This window comes from Trachinotus anak, unplaced genomic scaffold (assembly GCF_046630095.1).
Source record: "Trachinotus anak isolate AG129_WGS33_773 ecotype Australia unplaced genomic scaffold, CSIRO_AGI_Tana_v1 ptg000011l, whole genome shotgun sequence".
Taxonomy (NCBI): domain Eukaryota; kingdom Metazoa; phylum Chordata; class Actinopteri; order Carangiformes; family Carangidae; genus Trachinotus; species Trachinotus anak.
Genome location: NW_027273862.1, coordinates 29,111,619 through 29,138,051, shown reverse-complemented (window position 1 = coordinate 29,138,051; position 26,433 = coordinate 29,111,619). Strand labels below are relative to the sequence as shown.

Here is a 26,433-nt window from a genome sequence, read left to right as displayed (position 1 = left end):
CCAGCACAGGCCGCTGATGTGATGTGGTCTGTGTGTGTGTGTGTGTGTGTGTGTGTGTGTGTGTGTGTGTGTGTGTGTGTGTGTGTGTGTGTGTGTGTGTGTGTGTGGTGATGAGTAAGGCGGTGAGCGCACTGGGCTGATGTGATGCATGCTGATGCTGGACGGAGCAGAAAGAGCCCAGTGTCTGAGGGGAGGACACCTGCTGAGGACGACGGACAAATGTCCTCAGTGACGCTCGCTGTTCAGAGAGCGAACACACACACACACACACACACACACACACACACACACACACACACAGGCTGTCTCTCCATTACACTTGCTCAGTGTCCGTCTCTATATTTCAGTCTCTGTGTCTCTCTGTCTCGCTGACACTGCTCGTCTCGTTCTCTCTCGCTCTGATAAACTCCATCTGTCTCCAGCTCAGACACAATTTTCAAAGCAGGAAAAGTCTGGAGAGCGTCTCTGCTCCGAGAACAAAAGTGAAAGTGTGTTTTTTGTGACATGTAAAAGTTGTTCTGCGGCTGAAATCTCATCGTTTCTGTGTAAAAGTTTGAAATTTTTTTAGTATTTAGATTTTTTGATTTAATTCTTTGAGAGGTCTGAAATGTTAAATGTGCTGTGTGCGATCTCCTGTGTGATTCCTCCTCTTTGTGTTGTGTTGTGTTGCTTCAGTGTGTGTTTGTATTTTATTTCACAGCCATAAAGAAGCTGAGACACGTCGGCCTCACTCCTGTAATATTACAGACTTTTTATCATTACACCTCAGAGTTCAGAGGCAGAGAGAAGTCTAATATTATCAGTGTCAGAGCTGTAGTCTGCGTTAGCCTAGCTTAGCATAAAGACTGGACACAGCTGCTAAAACCTCTACGGCTCAATAACTCAAACTGTATCTTGTTTGTGTTTTCATACACAAACACAGAAGTAAAAACTACAGTTTGTGGTTTTACAGGGACGAAAACATTACATCTGACACACACAGACAGGTCGATGGGTTTCCTGTTAACACATGACGGAGGAGGTGCACGCAGCAGTGGGACAAAAAGCACCTTTACACGATGATATAACAGGTCATGACAGCCCATATATGGACTATGGATTTGCACTCTTTAGAAACAATTTCTGAATTTTCCCAAAGGATTAATAAAGGATTTTATCTATCAAAGCTGTTTGCTGGAAACTGTTCAAAAGTGAATTCACACCTTTGACAGACATCAGGCCTGTGAGCTAATATGACACAAACTGTGAGAAACTGTCTCCTTCTTATGACCACAATGATGATGACGATGACGATGAACATTTTCCACTCATTTCTTTCTCTATTTGTGCAGCTTCATGCACAGAAACAAGTTTTTATGTCGATAAACTCTCAGTCAAAACTGTCTCCACAGTTTACAGAGAGAACGACGACACATTCACCTCAGTTTAGTAATTATCAAAAGTCTAAAAAGTGTTTAGCTTTGAGCTCTATCGTTCACATTTTCAGACGCTGAAAGGAGAAATGGCCGAGGATCAGGACTGACCACCTAATCTTAAACGACGACTCTGGCTCGTTATAGTTGCTGTAGTATTAACTAAGACAGAGGACGCAGAGGCAGCTAATATGCTAACTGACCAGCCATGCTAACGGTCCCGGTTTACATTAGAGCAGATCAACACTTTCTCTCGTGTCTCTGGGTAAAAAAAGAGCAGGGATGGAGTCATGGTTTCTGTTTCCTCCGGCTCTTTATGCTTCACTCAAACATGAGATGAGATGATCTCAGTTTTCTTCTCTACAACAAAGTGAATAAGCATCTTTCCAAAAAAACATTAAACTATTCATTTAATCTTAGAAGCAGAAAGTTAATGAGCCAAATTAGTTTGAACACGACCGAGTGAAGCCATGTGAGGCCGTGATGAGAAAGACAGGAACAAGTCAAGAAAGACAGAGGCTGAAAGTGAGAGACAGAGAGTTTGTTTGTGGCTGTGTGGCTGAGAGGAATTTCTTTTTTTAAAAACACAGACCAGAACCAGACAGACCAAAAAAAACTGGAGGAAATCTGCTGGACACTTGTGTTTAGCTGAACGGTCTCATATGGAGGAGAAAGACAGCGAAGACACGTCTCACCTCAGCAGGGCTCAGGCCTCACTGTGGCCTCCGTCAGGTCCTAACTCATCAACAAGCTGACACCTACAAAAGGTGTCAGTTTCATTTCTTTAAAAAGCTCCTCACCGGCTTTATTCAAATTTCTAACACAGTTTGTGTTTTTCAGATATTATTAGATAAAGAAAAGCACAAACAAAATACAATAAAAAGATTGAAAATGTTCTCAATCAGCCAAATATCAACTGGTAAAAAGAGATTTTAAAAGACACCAACAGTGAATCTGTAAATGTGACACAAAGGCAGAAAAGGTTTGTTTCAGCAATGAAAAACAAGATTATTTTCATTCTTGATTCATCTGCTCATTATTATTTTTACGTCATTATTTCATTTAATCATTAAAATGTCATGACATTGTGAAAAATGCACAAGATGACGTCTCCTAAACTGTTGAAGTTCATTAATGTCCTTTTAGTTTAGATTCACTAAAACTACTAAAACATGTTGCCTGTAAACTCGTTTGTTTGAGCCAGTTGAAGGTGCAGTGAACGTGCACGTGTGTGTGCACGTGTTCAGGATGGTTCCACCTCCACCTCAGGAACAAACCTGCACCGGTCTGACATGAAGCTTGAAGCTTCAGTCTGGAGCTGCTGCAAAAAGTCTGCAGCACAGGGGCATGAAACACGAGCCTTCCTTTAAATGTTAACACACCATTTCATGAAGAAAAAATAAAAACATGAACAGAGTTTGGACGCCTTACTGCTGCGAAAACACACAGAACTGGATTAACTGGTTGGTACCAGAGACTGAAGGCAGGTGAAGAGTCGACTGATGATAACATCTGTGACTCTGAGGATCTGAAAGTGAAGCTGAGCTGCAGGAGAGGATATAAAAAGACATCAAAGAACTTCCATCTTGAAATTTCCACCGTCTGAAAGGTCAATAAGAGACGTCAGTGAAGGGAAACTGTGGGAGTTAAGACAAGATCTGGAAGACCAAGAAAAGCTTCAGATCAAACTGCACATCAAACTGTTCAGACTCAATCAGCAGAGGTGTGTGTGGGGAAAAGATAAAGGAGAAAACATCTGCCGGCTGTGAAACACGAGGGTGGAAACACTCAGCTGCAGAAGTCCTGAGCAGAGGCTGGTTTCCTCAGCAGGACGGTGAACTGAGCCGGACCTCAACATCCACCACGAACCACGTCAAGAGATGCAAACTGAAGCTTTAAAAACCTGAAGTTCTCTGCAGGAGGAGGCTGAAAATCCACCAGAACCAGGAAGACCCAAAGGAGAGGTGGGGGTATGAAGTACTGGCTCAGGAGGGTGCCCAAACTTTTGCACATACTCCAATTAAAAAAAAAAAAAGAAAAAAAAAAAAGAAAAAGGGAAACAAGCTATACTATTTACTATATACTATACTATACTATACTTTTTATGTAAATTAAGCTTTAAAAACTTATTACAGAACTGATTTCACTTAAAATGAGAAAAGAACATTTAATTATCAAAAGAACTTATTTATAATCCAGGTCTGAAGCTTCTCGTGTTTCAACAGTTCAGTGTGTGACGCCTGTTTCTGTCTCTCCTCACACACACACACACACACACACACACACACACACACACACACACACACACACACACAGGCAGCCTGCAGCCAGAACTTGGCCTGTTTTCAGCCTGTTAATCATTGCTCCATTTGTATTGGCCTACATCAGCTCTACAAGTGGATTAGTGTGAAGGATCCACTGGAAAAAAAACTATTGGCCCCTTGTTTTGTTTATGCTTTAATCGTCATCGCTGTGAAATGGAGCCAGAGAGCAGCTCCAAAGGTTTGATCTAATCTTCAGTTCAGCCTGCAGCGGCACCACAACACACAAAGAACAACAGGTCACGTGAAGAAGAAAACGTCCCTGCAGGTCACCTACTGATGACCCACCTGAAGGAGGATTCACCTGAAGGAGGATTCACCTGAAGGAGGATTCACCTGGGAGCCAGTTTCTGATTCAGTCTGTTCAGGCTCAGCTTCAATCACAGGAAATGTACATTACAGAAGATTCAGGAACTTACTCAGGACGACGATGAAGCTCTGATTGTCCAGGAGGAGCCACAGTCCGAAGCCCATGATGGCGACCCCGAACAGCTGGAACACGAACACACGCACACGCACACGCACACACACACACACACACACACACACACACAGGTCAGAGCTTTGTTTAGAGCTGCAGCCACAGACTGTAATTAAAGATGGACGTAGCCTCAGTGACAAACAGGTTTCTGCGTCGTCGCCATCTTGGCAGAGCCTGACTCCGCCTCCCTCCTGGCTCTTCCATGAGCACAGAGGTGGGGTGTGTGGAGCCGAGACTTCAGTGAGTTCTATTAAATTCACCCCCGTACAACAGTTTTTGTACCAGGCTGTAAACATGTTGGACATTTGAACATGGGAGTCTATGGGGACTGACTCACTGTTGGAGCAGGACTCTAGTGGTCATTAGAGGAACTGCAGCTCTAGGCTCTTCTGTGTTAGCTGCAACTAATGATGATTATTATCAATAATTATTAATCTGCTGCTATTTACTCAGTTAATTTATTAACAGTTTTTTAATAAAATGTGTGAAAATAGTGAAGAATGTGATCATATTTTCCCCAGAGCCGAAGGTGGAGCCTTCAAACGTCTTGTTTTGACCAACAAAGCAAGAAGAAGATGATTTATAACAAAACAATTATTCACCATTAGAAGCTCTATAATACATTTCCAATAGCTGCTGCACAGCTGGTTTGCCGGTGGAGAACATGTTTGAATCGACAGTAAATGAACACATCTCAGATGCCACTGACAGTGACGAGTGAGCAGTAAAATCAGGCTGATATCAGAAAGTACCAACAGGCAGGAAGGAGTGAAACCACAGATTCAGTCAGAAGCTGCAAAGATACTGAAACCAGAGCAGAGAGACATTTATCAAGCTTCCTCTGGAGGCCGCAGCTCAGACTCTCGTGTGTTCAACCAATTATTAACATTGTTGACAAAAATAGACACAAGTGAAAAGGTGAACATTATATCTGCATGTTAGCATCATTAATGTGCTTAACTCCAGTGTCACAACGAAGACTTAAAGGTCCCACACAGCAGGCTCGGACTGATAATCTGTGCAACCGGGTTAGGTAATTTTTAAGTTATTTATTTCTGTAGGCTACATAGGCTATGTTCAGCGCCCCGCGGCCCGTCAAATTCAGTTGCATCCATTTGGCTTAGGGGGTTGTACAGGCCAATATACCTTATTTGGGGGGGGTTCGTTGGTCCAGTGGTGGGCCGGTCCAGAGAGAAAATTGCCAGGGCCGAATCTGCTATATTTTTTATTGGATCACTCAGAAAACAGTCACCCAATCAGAAGAGAGGCTCAGATCCTCTCCTCTGATTGGCTGACTGACCTGTTGTTACTAGAGCTCCAGAGAGAAGCCTGAGAGAGGAGATGTAAAACTACACTGAGATGGTTTTTGGTTCTTAAAACCACAAATATATCTTCTGATGGAGATCAACACTTCAGATAAAACACAGAAGAAGAGTAAAATATTTGACCTTTAAATGTCCTGAAAATTGACAAATTTAGAAAACACTGACATCAGCCTTAAAGGAACCACTTACTGTAACTAGATATTATAAAAACTCAGTGCTCATTTCATTTCATGTTGCTTTAGTTGACAAATTCCTAAACTAAATATACACTGAGGTCACTCAGTGGTCAGGCCTCAGGGGTAAATATAACCTGTTTAATTCCTTATTTCTGGCACAGACAGGACAGATTTTACTGCTGTCAGATGAGATGTCTTTTGACTTAAGACTCAAATTCAATTATCAATTCAAAACTCAAAAATGATGATTATGTGCGAGGAAGAAGCTGAGGTTCAGTATGAAAGTATCTGATGGGGGATATTTTAAATGAAAATAATAAATTGACACTCATCTATCAAAGAGCCTGAACTGTCCCAGGACGGAGGTGAGGAGAATCTAAACGTCCTCACTCCCACACCGAGCCCCTTCAGTCCTGTGTTGTGTAGGAATACAAACACACAGTGTGTGTCTGTGTGTGTCTGTGTGCACCGTTGTTAAGAAGCTCTTATCCTCAGATCACAGATTTCATTTCCACAGCAGAGGGAGGAAACGAGAAAGTATCGCATCGCCCTGGTAACTAGGCCACGAACGCCTCGTCTGCAGAGTAATTAAGACTCGGAAACAGAAGATGAATGAACAGTCGACACCAAGCTGCTCACTAAACTACTGATGACAACTGATGTCGGAGAAACACAACTTTAGACACTTAAACCATGTGAAAACTAATCCACAGTGTGTGCTCCTGTTTCCGGTTGAGACTCCTCCTCTTGATGAACTGAGCTACGTCTGGGCGCCGACTTTCTTTCACACTTCCAGGCAGTGATTTATTATTTTGCTCAGCAGCCAAATATTAGCACACAGCTGCTGAGTGGGACGTGAGCCCACATAATGCAAATATTCACTGACACCGACGCAATGAAAACAAAGAAAAGAAAGTAGAATCAGAAGTGTGAGGAATGGATTGAACAGTGTCTCTGCTTGTTTAAGCTGCTATCGGCACCATGTCCAAGGTCCATTTTATTGACCAACTACACACGATGTTTAATGAGTCAAAGTGAAACCAGAACTTCAGGCTCCAGATATAATAAAAACTCTCATTTAAAATCCCACTGACCTTTGTATTGACACTGAAAACTAAAGATCCAGAGCAGTAGATATATTTAGATCAGTTCGGTTGTTGTTTATTCAATATCTGCGGTTTTTAGTGATTTAAACCAACATCATTTATTTTTATTATGTTCACATCATATCAGAGTAACTATAATGATCAGTTTCCCACTAAACTGATGAGGAAGTTAAAACAATAAAAATACGGACGCCTCACATTGTTGCTGAGTGTAATTAAACCCACATTTCATGGACACAGTGTTTTATTATGACATTTTTATCTCACACGTCTTCAGTCGTCAGATGATGAAATAACTTTAAATGATTTCACTTCAGTTAAATGATGTTAAATGGAAGTTAAATGTTAAATGATCTTTAGGTTATTCACAGTGTAGAAAGGTGAAAAAAGGTTTTATGGATTTATTTATGTTTACAGTTATTTATTTGCATTAGTATTGTAATTCTCCCATGTTATTGTCATTCTCATAATATTACATAATATTCTTAATGTGTACACTATGGGCCCTTTAAGTTGCTCTCTGGGGACCAATAAAGTTTCTTGTATTGAACCGAGAGGTTACGATGACGTGATGATCCACGCTGCCGTGTTTGGAGTTGACAGAGTCGTCGCTGTTAAACTTTTTCAGATGACGATGAGAGATTGTGTTGAGTTGCAGAAGCTGGACGTAACGTGACGACCTCAGCTCCGGTTACCAGCCCTGTTCAGTGACCCGGAGGCTGAGGACGGTCACAGCCGAATCTATCTTCATTTACTTTCTTAGAAATGTGATTCTACTTGTGACCAGAGAAAAACGTAGACAGGAAGTGTACTGAGATCAGCTCCTTAACAACAGTGGTAGAATACTCACAAAGAAGATGAGGTTGAAGAGGAACAGGAAGTACTTGGTCACTGTCGTGCAGCCTTTCCCCATGGTGCCGTATCTGCAAACACAAAACACAACAGTCACAACACAAATCACACAAACAGCGGCGACGGGTGACGTCGTTCTCTATCGGCGGTTTAATGAAACGTAAGCACAGCGTGGACCCAGATTTGCTTTGGGGATGAGCTTGACGTCAACAAGTGGTGACAGATGCTGGAAGAACCACAGACTTGTGTTGCTAAGCTGGTCTGGATGATCATGATCAGGACTGGGGGGCTCAAATCTCCTGGATTACACCCATACAAACCAGTACAATGACAGAGGAGGGGCCAGAGTCATACCCTCTGAACCCTGCTGCCTCACACTTTCCAACCCGCTAACACCAACGTTCAAACAGACACACAGGGAAACAATACGACAACATAACTGTGAGAAGAAGAATATTTAGTACAGATACGAGTATTTTCATTCAGAAAACTGCAGATTTAAATAGAAATGACATTTTGTTGATCTTCAAAGATTTTTTTTTTATATTTGCAGATCAGAGGCTCATTTTCTGCTCTGCTCTCAGCTCTGTAGAAAAGACAGATTTACTGTTTTTAATGAAATAACCTGACAGATCTCAAGACTGTACAGAAACAAAAGGTTTGAACGGTGACAAGAAGCTTTTCCCTCAAGGATTTTCAGTGTTTTTCCTTCTATTTTCTTGTGTTTTATTTTTCTTACATTTCCTGTTTATGTTCTGTATGTTGTCCGTGTTACATATGTTGGTATCACATAAAAAACAGCTGATAAATGACAAGAAAACATAAATCTGTCACTGTCCTGCCCACAACCCTGAGTCAGTCCAGTTCTATCGTTTCTACACGAGCTGAAATATTCAGAAAATTCCCATAAACACAGTTGTTTAAAAGCAGCCTTTTCACCCATATTCACATCTAACATCACATCAGAAATGAACCTAAACCTAATAAACCTAAAATAATAATAATTTGAATTATTAATTATGTCTGAAAGCAGACAGATCTGTGAGTTTGTTCACAGAAACAAATTTCAAAAGTGCATCAAAAATCACTTTCAGAACTTAAAAACTTTTCTCCTCCCGTGTGGTGGCTCATATTTACGAAAACTCCAGCCCGGCATGAACGCAGCATCTCTCTGTTCCCCCCCACCCCCGTAATGGCCTCTTACTGTCCAATAAATCTATGAGAATCTGGGTGAAATATGTCGTCCTGGCTCGATATTTCCTCCTGGCAGTGAAGCCTGCGGCGTGAGCACAGTGCCCGTGTGTCCGACCCACATTCCCATCACTGTAAATGGGTTACTGTTACAACACTGTCTGTGCCAGTTTAGAGGGAGATGGGGGGGTTGGGTTGGGTTGGGGGGGGCACCTGCAGGGATGACAGAGGGAAGAGAATATGCAATGGGAAAAACATTTTGGCAAAACGTGGCAGAGGAGCCAGATGGAAGGTATTAGTCTGTAAACAGAGCAGACTGGACCTTAACAAAGACCAGGTCTCCGATCCTGCAGAGAGACTGAGGCTCCAGATTAAACCCTCGGAGAACAAGCGGGTAAAGATTTCACTTCAAACGAAGCAGCGAAGATAAAAACACCTGAGCTGTGTCCCAGTTCAGGGGCCACATCCTTCAGACGCCGCGGTCTTCGAAGGCAGGGCCGTTATGAGACGTCTGGTCTCCGGAGGGTTTTCACTTTGCGTCACCAGCTGTGCCCGCTCTTACTGTTGCGTCACAACCCTCCTGTTGCCGAGCAACCGTGACAACACAGAACTTCTCTTTACAAAAACTTGAGGTTTTCAGGCCCTTGATTTTAACAGTTGTCCCCTGAGCTGAAAGTGTAATCCTCAGGCTCAGGGGCCGCATCCTTCGAAGGACGTGGTCCACGAAGGTGTGGCCCTTCGTAGCTGTCGTCAACCAAAATGAGACAATCTGGCCTACGGAGGACCAGCTGATCATCCTTGGGACAGGTTGGGCCACGAAGGGTTCACCTGTTGGAAAGAGGGCTGCGTTTCTCGGCTGCATTTGAAGGAGCCGTTGAAATGGGTCGGCCTAGTCGCGCCGCTGTGACGCAACCGGCCTTCAAATGCAGCCTCCTAAGGATCCAGCCCCTGAATCAGGGGTCGGTTATTTCCTAAAACAAACTGAACCTTTAACAAACACCGGTCACACAGGAGGAATCGGGCTCTGGTTTCAGCTGTGGATGACGAGTTCAGTCCTGCTCGTCCCTAAAACAGAAAAACTTCTGGTCGTTTCAATGAAGTCGCCACAGTTTGCTTCTTTTCATGAATTCTTTTCAGGCTGTGTTTGTCATAACCTGTGAATCTGCCCCGTTGACCCTGTAACTTTGTTTACAGACAGGAGATGTGCTTTAAATGAACTGTATGAACTCAGTGGTCTGGTGTTCAGAGCTTTTTTCAGCCTCTTCAATAAAACTTCACTGGATGAAATTCTGTATAAACCTGAACAAAGCAGCCGGAGCAGAAAAGCACAGTGTAGAGAAAATAGGACGAAGCTCAGAAAGCTGCTGTGACTGAGCAGAGCATCATCATCATCATCATCATCATCATCATCATCATCATCACCCTGCCGGTCTCTACTGTAACTCACCGAGCTTCTACCAAGACTCAACTCACAACTTTTGCTGTGGAGCCTTGACTCCAATGGTTTTGGTCTTTTCATGGGATTTATTAACAATAACACAAACACACCATCACCAGTTTCCTTAACATTACATTATGATGCCTTCAAGGCTTCCCGGAGATCTAAATTGAGAACTGGAGGTTGTAAACACAACAAAGGCTTTTATGTGCTTCTGGTTGGAGAAAAAAAAAAGGTCCTGAAACAAAGACTCTGTTAAATGTAGAAGTGCCACGGAGCCACTTTGTGCTGCAGCTGCTGAATGAAAAGAGGAATGCACACGATGTTTCAATTAATTTATAGGCCTGAAGTGGTTGACGATGGAGGGCTCTGAAAGGGTCTCATAAATTAAACCATAGGGAAGATACCAGTCACAGCTGCAGAGAATTCAAGTCTGTGCAGAACTGTGCAACAAGTCAACGACCAAGAATAGAAACGCTCTCCTGTTTATTATCATTCTACACTGTCCAGAGAACGTTATGCGGCTGTGAACGTCATGAACGTGCTGCAGAGAACCGACGCACCGCGGGTCGAGTTCTGACCCAGTTCACACAGACTTTGAATCTGGGTTATCTGGGAATCAGTGGTCACAGGGAACAAGTCCAGGTCACCACACAGAGTCAGCTATCGACCGCTGGGTTGAAGTGATGCGGCCGTCATACACACACACACACACACACACACACACTGAGTTCACAGTGACCAGAAAACACAAGTGAGACTGAGGTCCTGGTCTTGACGGGAGGAGAGCTCATGACTGAAGTAGGTCTCAGTCAAACTACATGTAAATGTGCCCAGACACGAGAACACACAAGCCTCAGTGCTGCACTAATTACACCAGACCTCTGACTAAATAACCACATACATGAAAAGCAAGAGGAAGTTTGTCAAGACTGAGACGAGTCAAGTCTGACAGGTCTGAAAAAAACAAACTGCACATTCAGTGTTTGTCGTGTCTCAATTAGTCAAGAAGTTCAGTTTTGATGATCACTTCATGGTTTCAAACACAAACTGTTCTCTGGTTCCAGCTTCAAGAACATGAGGAATATTTTGTTTTTCTGTTTTACATCATTTTAAACTGAATATTTGGGGATTTAACAAAATAACTGAGGGAATAAACGATGAATCAATCAGTGGTGAAAATCATCCACAGATTAATCAACAATGAAAATGATTCATTAGTTGCAGGTGATTTACCTGCAGTCGCTCAGTGAAGAGGTTGAGTGGATTCCACCAGCATGTTCACAGGAGAATAATCTCCAGTCTTTGTCTGACTGTGGCTGGTGATGAGAGGCTGTTTGTGCTCAGTTCTTGGATCACAGTTGGTTTTGCTGTGGTCACAGTGAGCAGAGATGTAAAGGGAGACGTTCTGGGAACCAGGCTCCAGTTCTGTTCGACCATCAGAGACTTTTCAGTGAATCCATGTAGAGGTTAAAGGTTAAAAATTAAAACAAACACAAACACACACACCTGTGCAGGTGTTTCTGACTCACTCTGGCTGATTCAACTTTTGTACTTTTCATCTCAAGTCTTTCATAACAGGGTAAAATCCAGATGTGACATTTTAACCAAGTGTTCCTCATAACTTTAACAAAGGCTCTGTTCTGTTCAAATGTCCCAGTGAGTCACGGCGTCGATCCAGCACCAACAAAACCAGGAGCTGAAACTGAAGCCGCTCGACAGAATCCAGACATTATTCATTTTACTATAAACACCTGAGATTTTCCTGATGTGAAAAAGAAACGTATCCACGGGTCAGATGGACCTGGGTTACATATGTAGTTGGAGTGGTGCAGATTAGCTTAACGGTGTGGAAATGACTGTTTTGAAAGTTGTGTTTGCACCTTTGTGTTGTAATTGTGATGTTGTTCTTTTTGGGATCAGATGAGCTGGGATACTGGGATGATATTGCCTGTAAGTTCGACCTGGTTTTTATTTACATCTTTTCAGTTTTTTATGTCCCTGCTCAGGGACAACAGGTGGAAATTAGCTTTTTTTGTTATAACCTGGCACAATGCATCTCTCCTTGTTTATACAAGGTTAAAGGGTAATTGTGCACTGTCCAGCCCCAATATAGTCATAATCAATATGATCCATAAGTGATTTTATATTATTGAATATCAGCCAAAGCCTCATGTTTTATTTATTCTGATCCTTCTGTTCCACTGCTCTGTGAAGGACTTTAAATACTGTTTTGAAAGGATGAAATTATTATCAATACGACAGGATTTTCTCCCTGGCAACAGCCACATTAAAGCCTCTCTCCTTATTGGACAGCAGTGCAATAAAAGTCAGATATCTGTGCAGCAGCTCGGTTTAACGTCCGCTCAAACCTCCTGTGACAGCAACAATAAAACACTCTCATATCACACACAGACTTTTCACTTCTCCTTTTTTTCATTCTGAGTCGGAATTAAAAAAACCCACTTCCACTCCTCTCCTGTTCGTCACTCCTTGATTTTAATCCTCCTCCTCCTCCTCCTCCTCCTCCTCCTCCTCTTCTTCCTCCCCCTCCTGTACCAGGCACAACAACACACAGCTCCAGTTACAACAAATGACGCAACAACACAAAATGAAAACAACTGCAGATAAGAAAGTTTCTCTTCATCTGCGCACAAACCTTTATATTTAAGAGTGAAGAAAATAGCACGTCAGTCTGAGATGATGAAGACTCAGTTAAGTCTCTAGTTTCCAGCTGTTTCCAAAAACTTCAAGAAGCCCACATTTCTCACCAATACCTTCTTATTACGTCTGAACTTCCTCTCACTATTTGAATTAGTCACCAAATGCACCTGCCTGCAAACTTCCCCTTTAACATCTGATATGAAAGTGTTTTCTTAATCTCCTGTTTCTGCTTCATCTGTCACAATCAGACAAGTAGGATTCACATAAGAGGAATTTGCTTTGATGTTTCAGTGAATAACAATAAACACAGTAACAATAAAAAATATAAAGAAAGTGTTTTGATAGACGCTACTTTTCCAATGTCTGAGCTACAAATAATAAAAGTGTGTTTGCCTTTCTGCTCCACAGCTTTTCTTTAACATCGCAGCAGCTTCCTGTTTCACACACTCAGAGAAAACGCAGCCGACCTGGCCCTCGCCTCCGCTCCGAGGTCAGACTGAAATATCCAACAGGTGAGAGTCTCACCTCAGCTCACCTGCTTCTGCCTGGACCGTTTCAGCATCGCCCACAGTGAGATGATGACGGTTTCAGACAAACTCTGCTCCCTGTCCACCGCTCAGCGCTCACTGATCGTCCCTCATCGAGGCTTCGTCTCAAACTTCATCAGGTTTTATAAGAGATGGAAACCGGTCAGCGTCACAACAAAGCTGTGTGGATACAAAAACACTGCCAACATTACAGGGGCCAATCTGTAATGTTTCCTGCCGGGAGCAGTGGTGACTGTAGCTCGACAACATCTTCAGCTGCTGTCGTGTTGACACAGTCGGCTGAGTCCGCCACCTCTCCTTCAAACATACTTTTATCAGAGAGCTTTTCCTGGTTTTACTTTCCCTCAAACTGTTTTATTCCTTTTATAATTACTCTATATTGGTTTTTTTACACCTGAGTGTTTGAACTTTTTATCTGTTTTTCCTCATTTTGAAATCTATTGATTTAAACGATTTTATTTCGCTGTCTTTGTAACACAGCGTTTGAAAAGTGCTCTATAAATAAAGATGAATAATAATTTAAAAAATAAATAATAATAATAATAATACTGGCTATATAGCAATCACAAAACTGCCCTGAAAAATAAATGATGGAAAAAATATATATATATATAAATAAATGCATTCAGTTCTAAACCTGTGACCACTGAGCGTATGTTCATCACATATAAATGTATATAAAATGTCAGTAAACTGTGGAAAATGCCCAGACCACGTCTGAATGGTTTGTTTCTGACCAACTGTTTCAAATCCAAAACGTAAAACCAGCAAATATTCACATCTGAGAAACTGGAACCAGTGAATTTCTGTCTGTCAATCAATTAATCATTTCAGCTCTAAATTATCACTGGAATTTATGAGTAACAGTGTGAGCGGTGACAAGAAGTGACAGTGAAATCTGGAGCCACAGTGGTTAATCAATTAGTTGGTTGGTTGAGAGAAAATGACCTGTTTTGATAACTGATCAATCGTTTTAGTCATTTTTCAAGAAAAAACATCAAATATTTGCTGTTTTCAGCTTCTCGTCTTTTGTGGGAATAAATAAAAATCTTTGTGTTTGAGCCAAAACAAGAGAAATGATGATTAGTTGCAGCTCAGCTGGAATCTGAGAGGAAGGAGCTCATGTTGTTATTGTCGTTGTAAAAAACGTTCATGTCATTGTGGTGATGTTGTCTCTCCTCGCTCTCTGTGGAGACGAGAGCTTCTCCTCTGACGGCGTCGACTGGAGCGTCCTCCCCTCGCTGCCTCTGAGCAGCGTGGCTCGGACGCCGGCTCCACGCCGCTCACACTCTTTGACTCATGCAGAAATGTGCAGGAGGCGCGTGAGGCGACAACAGCAACAATAAACTCTTTTGTTTTCTGTCGCTGTTGTTGTCATAAACAGCTCAGAATCTATTTGTAGCCTGAAATTTAAATCTGATTATTAGGACAACAGGACAAACAAAGCCAGTGTTGATCTGTCGAGGCTGAGAGAACAAAACACTTCTCACATATTATTTCTAAAAACTCAAAGTTTGAAACCACTGAACGAAGGAGGCCTGAATCTTTAATTACAACTCCTGAAACCTGAGGAACGATTCACACTATAAATTCTCATAACTCGCCCTTTACCACGATCTCACTGATTGAATCAGTGATTTTTAATCTTTGAACATCTGTCTGATGTGAAGCACACTACAGTCTCTGCAGACACTTTTCACTTTGCTGTGTTGGTAACGTGTTTAAAACAGTTGGTTCCTACTCTCAAAATAAAAACCTCCCTGGTTCACGGTATCCAATCTCAACCTCTGACCAAGCTCAAAACTGGAAACAGATTCATGCAGCAGAACTTTTCTCTTCTTTACTCTGCTGTTGATCACCTGACGGCCCCTAAGATTTATGTGGTGACCCTCTGAAGGGGTCCGGATCCCTAGGTTGGGAGCCACTCCACTGAGCTAGTTTAACTGTTTATGAAGTCACTAAAACCAGTTTGAGCAGTAAAATGAAGCTTCAGATAGAATAATAATAATAATAATAATAATAATAAATCAGAGTCAGTACTTTTACTCTCTCAGGATAATTCTCTATCTTGAGCTAAACTTTTACTGCAGGTGTGATTACTCGATCGTGATTGGACACCTGCACACTCAGGTGTAGATGCAGCTGATCCTCACTTTTCCATCTTTGGCTTCGTGGTTCTCGTCTCAGTTTCAGAATCTTTACACCTCAAATTTCTACAACTGAGTCTGATGAACTTTTACTGCAGTAAACTCTTGAACAAGTATTTTTACATTGTTGTATTAGTACTTTTACTTGAGTTAAAGTTTAGAGTACTTCTTCAGCCGCTGCCATCGACTGATCGATCCAGCTCACAGGGTCTGTTGCTTAAAGAATTTACACTGAACAAATTTTTCACACAGCTACACACACACACACTGTACAGACAAATCCTCCTCCTCCTCCTCCTCCTCTCCCCACCTGAACAACAGCGCCTCCACCCACTGCCCCTCACTGGGTCCCACCTCAGAGGGGCCACCACAACAAAAGCAGCTTTCAGACACTATTTTCTCTGCAGCGACAAAAGGGGAAACTCGACACACGGCGAGCTGCTGCGGCCTTACGTTTCCTCCGCACAATAAAAACAGACACGGCCGTTTGAAAGACGCCCTTCCCTCACCGTGAGACCTCGTCTTCAGAGACACCTGACCCCACCGACCCCGCCGACCCCACCGGCCCCACCCACCTTTCTGCACCTCAGACGACGTGAGCTCCACACCCTGTGGAGAGAAACTCAATCTGACAACAGACGCACTGCAAGTTAATCAACACGCGATCAACTTAACCATCAACCTGCTTCATATCTGACTTGAAATAGACAAGAGATATAAACAATGAGATCAGAGCTGCAACTACTGATTATTTCATTATCTATTTTTCTTGATTCTACAAAAAAAACATCAGAAAATAGTAGGAAAGTGCTTTTTTCTGACTAACTGTACAAAACCCAAAGTTTCCGATTTACTGCCAGAGAGGACAAATAAAAACAGAAAATCCTTCAATTTCAGAAACTGGAACCAGTTTGAAATCACTGTTTGAAATTGACAAAGTAAATTACTTTACTTATTACTCAGCGGCACTGGTCACATGTTCTCAGTCCGGCTCCGTCATCTGATCTTTTCTATTCCACACATGTAGAAACAGGAACAAGACCTTGTGGTTTGACAAGCAGGCGACAGTGTGGAGGATTTACTGACCGTCCAGCTCAGCCTCAGTGGCTGCACACAGGTCCACAGACCCACCGCACAGCTAATGTGTCTCTGACCAACACTGGTCAAGTTTCCATCCAAATTTAAACTGAACCTACTAGAAAATCTGCAAAACAAATTATGCAAATCACTGCTCGTATCCATCCACTGTTATTCAAACACAAAGAGCTGATTCTCCAACCAGGTGCCAACAAACCACTGCAGACACAACAGGATGAGGTCATTAAAAAAGCTCCAGTCGAACCTCAAACGATGGAAAACATGATGGAAATCTGACGTTTAAATGTGAGGAAGGTTCCGGCCTCCTCATCATCGCTCAATACAGATCTGATGTTTTCGTCTGTTCACCGGAAGCTTGAGCGACGTTTAAGTCTCATGGTTCGTGTACGTCAGCGTTTACTCACCAAGTCTGTTTCTGCTCCTGTCACATTTTACCCACACACCAACATGTCTGGTTCTTAACTGCTAATTAAAAACGTGAATGAAAACAGGTGAACAGAAACACACTTCCTTAACTGGACAGTTGAAATTTACAGCACTGAAAGAAGTCACTGAATGAACCTCAGTGTCGTAAAGTCCCACTCAGTTAATCTGACAGCGACGACACTGAAAGCGTGCAGCATTCAGGGCGAGGGTTGTGGGTGCACAGTTAGAAGGGGGGGGGGGTCACCAAAACAAAGAGGTTCTGCCTGAGCTGGCCCGTAAGTGGACCCCGCCCACCTTCATTAATTCAACGTTTGACCAGTTTGTGGCCTCCCAGACAGCTCCACTCCCGCTCCGCTGAAAAAGGGCGAGCTGTGCACGTTTCCATGACGACGCTGCAGAGGGGGCGGGGTGTGGGGAAAAGGAGACGCTCAAGTCTCCTGCTTGTTTAGACTGAAACTCAGGCGCTCGTCCCACAGCGTGAAGCAAGTCGACAGAAGATACAAAACTCGTCTCAACAATTCTCCTTTTTCCTCCTACACTCAAACACATCGCTGCCTCCCTCAGCTGCAACATGTCTGTCTGGGTTTTATTAATCCTGCAGCTCTTGATTGTTTTCAGTATTGATAATTATTTTCTGAATTAACTGTTTTCTTATTGATTAATCGATTCATTGATCAATTGTGATTTCTTGTTTTGTCCAAAACCCAAAGACCTTTACTTCACTATCATGTCTGACAAAGCAAAGCAGCAAATCCTCACAATTCAGAAACTGGAACCAGCAAATATTCAACTGTTTACTTAAAAACTGTCTTGAATGATAAAAATGGTTCTGATTATTGATCGATCGAGCTTTAAAGGATTGTAAAGTTTCCTGGGAGTTGAAGGAACTCCACTACTTCACTTTCGGTTTTGTCTTAGTTCATGAAGTGTTTGCATTACAGAGAAAAGTGGCTCTGGTCCGACAGCAACAGCAGCAAACCTGGACTTGTGTTGTTTGTGGTGGAGGAGAAATGTGAGCAGCTTGAGTGGTTCAAACCTTATTAAACCTATAATCACCTCCAGGGCAATTCCACAAACAGGGTAAACAGGTTATGGCCTCATGCATCATCACTGTGGGTTGAGTCTCAATCACATGCAGCTCTTATTTCTGTGCAACATCCTCTCTCCATTAAAGGTCCCATATTTACTCTTCTTCTGTGTTTTATCTGAAGCGTTGCTCTCCATCAGAAGATATATTAGACTCTCTTCTGATTGGCTGACCGTTTTCTGAGTGATCCAATAAGAATCTAGCAGATTTCAGGTAAACACTCAAATCCTGAAAGGTTGGATGGTGGGTCCAGGTGGGTGGGGCTGCTTTGTTGTGACATCACAAAGTTGCAGAAGTCCTGACGGCTGGTTTTAAGGCTCAGTTTCTGAATACAGGCTGTGTGCATTTCTCTGTGGACTGAGGCTTTGATACTTTCACAGTATTAATATAGAACCTAGACCTGCTTTATGATCACAAACACATGGACATCCACCTTTATACAACATGGGGCCTTTAATACACAATCAGGGTAAACTCATGTCAACTCATGTCTCTGGCAGCTGCAGGAGTCTTGACAGCGAAGGCAGCCAGAATGCAGCCAAACGGGTCCACGGCTCATGAAGGTGACTCTGAAAACATTCTCGCTCCTTGTCTGACAAACATCCAAACCCTCAGCGCTCACACCCGCGGACTCCAGCTCAGCATAACCCATTCAACAAGACACGGTTTTCTGTTCCCGGAGTATGGAAAGGTAATTAAGGTCATGCTGGAGTGAAGCAGGCCTGCAGCTGAACTGATTTACTAGCTCACATGTTGAGGAAACGATGGAAGAGCTCGGGGGGGGGGGGGGCTGAAATATTGACTGGCCGTTGATGCCACCATGCACAAAAAACACTGACCCACATTTCCATCTGTAACAGACCAGTCCTCATAAACACTCAACCGTCCCAGTCGGCTTTAACAGGGGTCGGGTCGATCGTCCTGCAGAAGAACAACTGGATGTTGAAGTTTGATATTTCAGATGTGGGTCCGTCGGGGGGGGGGGGGGGGGGGGGGGGGGGGGGGGGCTGGGCTCTCAGCTTCTACAGCTGACATGATTAACTGATCAACTGACGGAAAGAAAATGAATCAGCTGCTACTTTCACAACAGATCAATAAGTACGGTGGCCCAGAGAGCTCAACACACAACAGGTTAAATCAACACCTGCACAGAACACGACTAGAGCTGCGATTAGTCGATCGCTCAATAAAACTCAGCTGGCAGCCATCTTGTTCATTTATTATTTGTTCTGAGCCTTTTTTAAGACGAATTACAGCATTTTTCTGGTTCCAGCTCCTCACGTAGACATACGAGGACGTCACGCTCTGGGACACGGTGATGGTATTTTTCAGTATTTTCTGATCGTCCTCCGTTTTTATCAGTTAGCTGAGTTTCCTGAGACGTCAACCGCACAACAACAGGTCAAACTGACCTTTGAGAGCGCCCCCTGCTGGACCACCACAGTGTGCTGAGCTCTGGGGCTGCTTTTATTTACAACTGGTCATTACAGTTTGGATATTTATATTATTAATTAAAGTGACAGCCCAGGACTCGAAAACAGCCTAAAACTCCTGTTGTAAACTTTAGTTTTCTCATGTTTTTCCAGCTTCATTAGCTTGTTTAAATATGTTTTGGTAAATTTGTTCCGAGACGCCTCCGTGAGTCATGATCAGAGCGCTTGAGTCCCATGATGATCTGAATTTATTCAACACAACAGAAACCAGGCTAACGGGACAGGAAGCACACAGATCTATTTCTGCTACACAACATAAGATTTTTTTACAGACTTTCCTCTAATTCTGCCTTTTTACAAGTGAAATGTTGGATATTTTCATGTCTTCAGAAAGAAAAAGACTCTGGTTCATCAGGTCACAACCAACAGACACGAGAAACTGGACACTTCTTTGTTTAACAAGCAAAAGAAGCTGGAGTATAATTTCAGAGACTACTACACCCTCGTCCACACCACCCTCCTGTTAGGCATGAAGCTCAAACACTCATCATCCTAACATGCTGGATATTGACTGAATCAGGCTGCAAGAATAAGAAGCCGATAAAGTCCAGTTTGAGACAAAGTCCACTCTCAGCGACACAGCTGGAGGACTTCACCTTCAGTTTCTGTTTGCACCAGATTTCACAGGGAACTCCACCTACTGTGAGCAGGGCAGGGCAGGGATGCTTCAGAGGCTCAGGCTGCAGCAGATACACCTCTGACAAACTTTGAGTTATGCACATTTTTGTGATATTTTAATCCATTTTGCTTAAAGAGCCTCTGGAGGGTAACAGGTAAACTTCACCAGTTGTCACAGGAGAATATTTCAGCCCATTTCAAACAGGAAACTTTCATCTGTCTCCTGTCAGACACACGAATCATCCACACAGCCGCCACATCACCACCCTCCTCATCCTCACTTCATTAAAATCACACCACAGCCTCAACATGCGGCCGGTTTCACAGACTCCGGATCAATCGACCGTCTGATCGATCTGAACCCGATCACCCGGGCAGCCTCGTGTCGATCAGCGGGTCGGTTTCCGTCCCCAGGTCCCGGATCAGCTCGGGATCAGCTGATCTTTACTTACGTGTCGTCCTGCGCTGAACTGCGGAGAAAAGTGTTGCGGTCGCGTTGCGGGCAGCTGTGCGGGTCCTGCGTGCGCTGTGAGCGGACTCCTGCTCGGACTGAGGAGCCTCCTGCTCGGTGGGCGGAGCAGGGCGGCGGGAGGAGGCGGGGGGAGGCGGGAGGAGGCGGCGGGAGCCTCACAGGTCCACCGTGTGGCGGATACGGGAACTAACGAGTCAGAGGCTTTAACCCCCGCGTGTTTGAATACAGTCACATTCTCATTATTATCTTATTAGCATAAACTGCTTCATTAGCTTTACTGACTTCACAGTAAACCTGTACATTACAACTGGTTTAATTAATCATCTTTCTGTTGAACACAGCCTCAAAGCCGCCATCAACAGATCTGATGCACAAATACTCACCGAACCTGTAGAGAAAAGAGAAATAAAACCCAGTGATACCACGCTCATGGAGACCATTAGCTTAGCTTAGCATAAACAGTGGAAACAGAGGGAAACTGTTAGCCTGGCTCTGTCTGAAGTTAAGAAAACTGCTGACCAGCTCCTAAATAAATAACAGATACGAGATGTACTGGCTTTACAGCAGGTTCCTGTACATAAATACTATTTCTTGGTTGGGTGCAGCGACCTCCTGGGGTGCTGTGTTTTGTGTTTAGTGCTAATTAGCAAATGTTAGCATGCTAACCTGTTAAGCATCAGCATGTTAGCAGCCAGTCAAAAAGCAACATTTTATTTATATAGCACCATTTGTACAGGTTAATGTAAATCTGAGAGTAATTCACACAATAAATACAAACGGTGAAATGATGATGAAAACCAATAAAGCTTGATGTTAGCATGCTGACATTAGCATTTAGCTCAAAGCACCGCTCCACAGCTGTTAGCATGGCTGTAAACTCGTTCTTTTCTTTTTTTTAATCATTTAATTTATTAACTTGAGGGCAAAACTATAGTCTGTAAATTTTATTTCCAAACATAAAGACATTTCCAAAACCTATCCACATAAACAAGAATAAAATTTAGGTGGGGAAATAATCAAAACTGTACTTAACAGCCAAAAAGTAGTGAAAATTAGAGTCTAAACACACTGGAAATAAACCTATTAAATAACCATCAAGCTTAGCTTTTGACCATAACACACACAGGCCTATGTATATGTGTGTGTGTGTAAACTGTTGGGAGGCCTGTGTAGGAGGTTTTCAGATAAGATGTAATATTTCTGTTGTGTGAAGCAGATTACAGTCGTGTCACATCATTCAGTCCTAACAGACCTGTCTGGATGGAGGGGGTGGGGGTGGTGGTGAGGTCAGGGTCAGTCTAAAGAGTACAATGCTCCTCCACACACAGCGTATACAGTCAGTCAGTCCAGCATGAGGGAAGACGAGCTGCGTTAATAAATGATGTTATTCTGCGGCCTCGGACGTCAGGACCTCGGACACACTGTCCCTGCAGAGCTAAATGTCTGATTGTCTCAACGTAATGATGCAAAGTTCAGGCGTCAAACGAAGCGAGGGGCTGGAGACACGGGTTCTCAGCGGAGACGGAGACTTCAGATGGTTTAACAGATGAGTGATGCTCAGGATTAATGACACTATGTGAGCTGCTGACCTCAGCCAGGATTTATTTTCTCACTGGTTTATGTCACATCAGATGTCAGAACAAGCACATTTACTCAAATAACAGAAATGTATTTTAAGTATTTCAACTTCATGCTTCTCTTTTGTATCAACTACATTTCAGAAGGAAATATTGCAGTTTCTACTTCATTTATTTGATAAATCATGATCTGAACATTAAACCTTGAAATATGGAATTCAACGCTGAAGTAGTGATTTTTGACTCGTTACCCCACTTAACTCTTCAGATGGTGTCATTTAAAAACTGAGACAGAGACATTTGGTTTCAGGACAGCTCAGGGGTCTGTAAATGTCTATTAGGGACAAAAACCTGAGCACAAATAAGGCACCTGCTCAACTCACTGAGGTAAAAACAGTCAGTATAAAGCTCCACAGATTATCTCTTTACCAAGTCCAACATTTCAAAGCCAGACTGTTTAAATAAAGATGGTCTTCTCCAAGGGAAGGGAGAGAGACACAAAAAAAACACCCCACACAACTCAAGAGTAAAATCATAATCAAAAATGTCAACATAAAAGCAAAACTAAGGAATCAATGGCCAACAAACCATGATGCTTGGCTTAAAAATCATAAAAACATTTTATTACAAACTAAAAGCTTTCTCCACAGGTTGTGATCAATCCAAAATAAAGTGCAAGTGAAAAGTCCACTGACAAAACAAAGTTCGCCTCAAGGGTTGTTGAGCAGAGCAGCCGCCATGTTCTTGATGAGCGGTGACTGCAGCTGAGGGATGAGGCTGATCTTCATCAGCTTGCTGCTCGAGTACTTGTTCTTCACAGCCTGCAGAGAAACACATTGTTTAACTTCATTATCTCTTCACACAAAAATCTAACTCTGCTCTTTGACAGAAAACTCACCAGGAACTTTGTTCTGCCTTCATTCACAGTCACAACGTTTTTGGCGATGTGCTGCATGATGGGCTTCAGATGGGCCTCGTCGTAAGTAGAGTAGTGCTGCTGTGCAGGAGACTGACGAGGGCAGAACAAGTGAGTTTAGTTTCAGCAGCAGAGACGCAAATTATAAACATTAACCAGTCACTTGAATTAAACTGACCCAGGACAGCCCGCCGAGCAGCTGCTGAGCGAGACACAGGGAGGCAGCGGCGACCTCAGAGGGCCGATAGTGCACCATGTCGTAGTCGAGGAGGGTCAGCTCCATCAGGTACTTGGCCAGTGTGTGTCTCTCTACATCAGACTGAGACAAACGTCCAGAACATGCTGAGAACTGAGGACACTTGGAAACATTTTGCTAAGTCTTACCATTGGTCGCTTTAAAAAAAAAAAAAAAAAAATCAATAAATCCAAGTTCTACAATTACAGACTCACACTGGCCACCTTTGAAGCCCGCCGGAGGAAGTGCAGTGGAAGAGGACGTCCCAGCTGGAAACTGAGGGTCCTCAGAACCATCTGCTCCATCTCCAGAATCTGAGACTTTGTAAATGCGTTGTCGGTGATGTAGGCAAAGTCTCCGACCTCTGGAGCGTACATCTCCTCATATTTACAGGCCACCAACATGGCCGTCACACCAGCAAGCTGCAGCTTCCTGCGAGACACCGGCTGGACCTGAAGACAGCAGGAAAGAGTTTAAATTTATACAGCTCACAAAATACACATAAGGCCCTCATGCAAAGACATTTTCATATTCCATCCTAAGATTATATCCCATAAATTCTCTTAAACGGCTTGTGAATGCAATTTCAGAACAAATCTTGTTTGTATGACTGGTTCGTGCTTGAGGCCCAATGAGGAGACACCTGAGACAGGCCTCACCTGCAGAAAACGATCCAGGATGGCAACTGTGAGGTACAGAGTCTCCTGCAGCAGCTGGAACCTGGAGTGGACCTGGACCAGCCAGTCGATCAGAAGAGCTCGCATGCGTTCAGTGATGTCATAACCCTGCATGTAGTTGGGCCGTACAGCCTGCTCCACCTGTAGAGACACAATGCTGTCAAACAAAACAGCAGAGAGAAGAGCAGCAGGTTTGGCCGAGTGGAGAATAAATCACCTCCAGGACGTGCAGATACTTGTAGATATCTTTGACGTATTCTGAGCAGAGCTGCGGCAGGTCCCCGTCCTGCTCGTCCACGTCCTGCACAGTGAGCAGCGCCTCAGAGAAAGCCTGGCACAGTTCCTCCTCCTTCATGGACACGTCAGCCGACCCCTCTGAAACCGAAGGGACGGGATCTGCAGGGGCTTGGACCTGGATTACCGGAGGCTCCACCACAGGGGGTTTGGCTTTGGCTGGTGCTTTGGCTGGTCCCCTCTTCTGAGGAAACAAGTCAGATGCAGCTTTTAGTTTTGGTACGTGGGTCTTGTTAAATTAAACTGTAAATGAACAAGGTTCAAGTTAGGAAGAAAACCCGAGCCACTACAGCAGCTTTCCTTCAGTGCAGCGTCTCATTAGTGAGGTCCAACACTGGTGCTGGGTGATAAGGTCTGGCTCACAATCGTGTTCAGGTTCACCCCTGAAGCCTTGGTTGAGGTTGAGGTCAGGGCTCTGTGCAAGAGCTGCAGCTCATAAAGCCAATTCAGATATTAATCACTGGTTGGCAAAATGTCAAAATAAAAATCAAACTCAGTTTCCTACGGTCCAAGTTAACATATGCAGATGTTTTGTCTCACCTAAATATATTTAGACATTAACAACAGAACAATGTTTTCATGGAGCTTGTGCTCAGGGTCAGTGCCGTGTTTTCCTCCCCTGCAGCGTCCACATACTTTTGGACACATAGTGCAGCTTGTGTTCAGTTTGTCTCCGGTCATCGTGTGATTCACGGACCCAGAGCGCAGCTGCAGCGGCCTCAGCCCGCAGGGAGCCCCGCCGGGAGAGAAGGGGCCGTGCGGCTCCGCCATGTTGTTACCTTCGTGTTGACCGCCGCCCCGGGAAAGTTGGTGATCTCTCCGAGAGCGGCTCTCCTCTGACCCGCTGCCGTGGCTTTACCCATCTTCGCCGGGTTCGCTGCGGCCGGCCGCTGCTTCGAGAGGAGGAAAACCAACCACAGAGTTACTGAACACGGATAAAAATCAGACTGTGACGGTTATAAAGGCAGAAGCGCCGCGGGGAGCGGACAGAGGAGCGGCGGACAGCTCCGCTAACAGCGGGGAAACAGCGACATGGACTCGGGTCACTCACAGCACAGACTTCCACAGACGCCATGTTGAACAGCGGCAACGGAGGCGTCAACCCGGGACTCAGAGAAGCGACTCGGTGATTTATTCAAGCGACAACCGACACAAGTTACCGACGAGATCCGGGAGCACCGGGACGAGCAGGTAAACGGTAGCGACGCCAGCAGCCTTCAAATAGCGCTCCGTCGAATCTGATTGGATGCTGATTTGGTAGGACGCTCCTGATTGGCTGACAACTCAGGTCAACGCTACCGCATGAGTGACGTTTAAAATTAAAAAAACATACGTTATTAATTTGAATTAGTTACTATGGCAACATGAGCAACACATTTATATAATATGTTCTAAAATCAGTGTTTCTTATTTATTTGTCTTTCATTTATTCAATTTATTTATTCAATTTATTTATTTATTTTATTTATTTATTTACAGTAGGTCTGCAACTAACAGTCATTTTCACTGTTAATTATTCTGCACATTATCTTGTCAATCAAAATAATGTTTAATGTTTAAAATGTTTGATTGAAATGTTTGATTTGTAAAAAATGTCCAAAAATAATGAAAACTGTCTTTTACAGTTTACTGCAGCCAGATGACGTCTTCAAATGCCTACTAAAAGTCTTAAATAATTTCAGTTTACATGGTTACAAGTTTTTAAGCAAATACATTAAAAAGTCCACACATTTGAGAAGCTGGAAACAGCAAATGTTTGGCATTTTTAGTTGAAAAATATCTGAAATGATTAATCGATTACCAGAATAGTTGCAGATTAATTTTCTGGCAACTGACTTATTAGTTTAATCGACAAATCATTTCAACTCAGCTCGTCAAC

The 26,433-nt window shown here is 43.4% G+C and overlaps 2 protein-coding genes across 5 annotated transcripts in view; both read right to left on the bottom strand.

Moving 5' to 3' along the window:
* The window catches only part of LOC139628224 (CD82 antigen-like), a 34,233-nt gene extending 13,242 nt beyond the window's left edge, over positions 1–20,991 (bottom strand). The window contains exons 1-3 of the mRNA XM_071489686.1: positions 20,836–20,991; positions 7,672–7,744; positions 4,153–4,225 (exon numbers count right to left, since the gene is read on the bottom strand). Of these exons, the coding sequence (XP_071345787.1) occupies positions 4,153–4,225; positions 7,672–7,734 (136 nt within the window). The 5' untranslated portion in view covers positions 7,735–7,744; positions 20,836–20,991. The remainder of the gene's footprint in view (positions 1–4,152; positions 4,226–7,671; positions 7,745–20,835) is intronic.
* Positions 20,992–23,028: 2,037 nt separating this feature from the next.
* On the bottom strand, positions 23,029–25,771 carry LOC139628221 (G2/mitotic-specific cyclin-B2-like). Of its 4 annotated transcripts, none has more exons than XM_071489676.1 (8): positions 25,606–25,771; positions 25,334–25,444; positions 24,478–24,738; positions 24,243–24,401; positions 23,799–24,035; positions 23,527–23,667; positions 23,331–23,441; positions 23,029–23,253 (listed from the first exon to the last, which is right to left on the bottom strand). In XM_071489676.1, exons 1-8 carry the CDS (start codon positions 25,627–25,629, stop codon positions 23,143–23,145), a joined length of 1,155 nt encoding a protein of 384 aa, XP_071345777.1. In that variant the 5' UTR covers positions 25,630–25,771; the 3' UTR covers positions 23,029–23,142. The 4 variants fall into 4 exon arrangements, with proteins under 4 accessions (XP_071345777.1, XP_071345779.1, XP_071345778.1 ...); XM_071489678.1 differs by having other exon boundaries at positions 24,478–24,735; XM_071489677.1 differs by having other exon boundaries at positions 24,478–24,735; positions 25,334–25,447; positions 25,606–25,764.
* Between the last annotated feature and the right edge of the window lie 662 nt (positions 25,772–26,433).

Bases quoted from the DNA above. Each gene is read 5' to 3' on its own strand.
- LOC139628221 (XM_071489675.1), bottom strand. From the start codon at position 25,629: ATGGCGTCTGTGGAAGTCTGTGCT. The intron at 25,448-25,605 runs GTGAGTGACCCG...CTCCTCTCGAAG, and splicing joins CGTCTGTGGAAGTCTGTGCT to CAGCGGCCGGCCGCAGCGAA. The intron at 23,668-23,798 runs GTGAGTCTGTAA...CGTTTGTCTCAG, and splicing joins GGGCTTCAAAGGTGGCCAGT to TCTGATGTAGAGAGACACAC.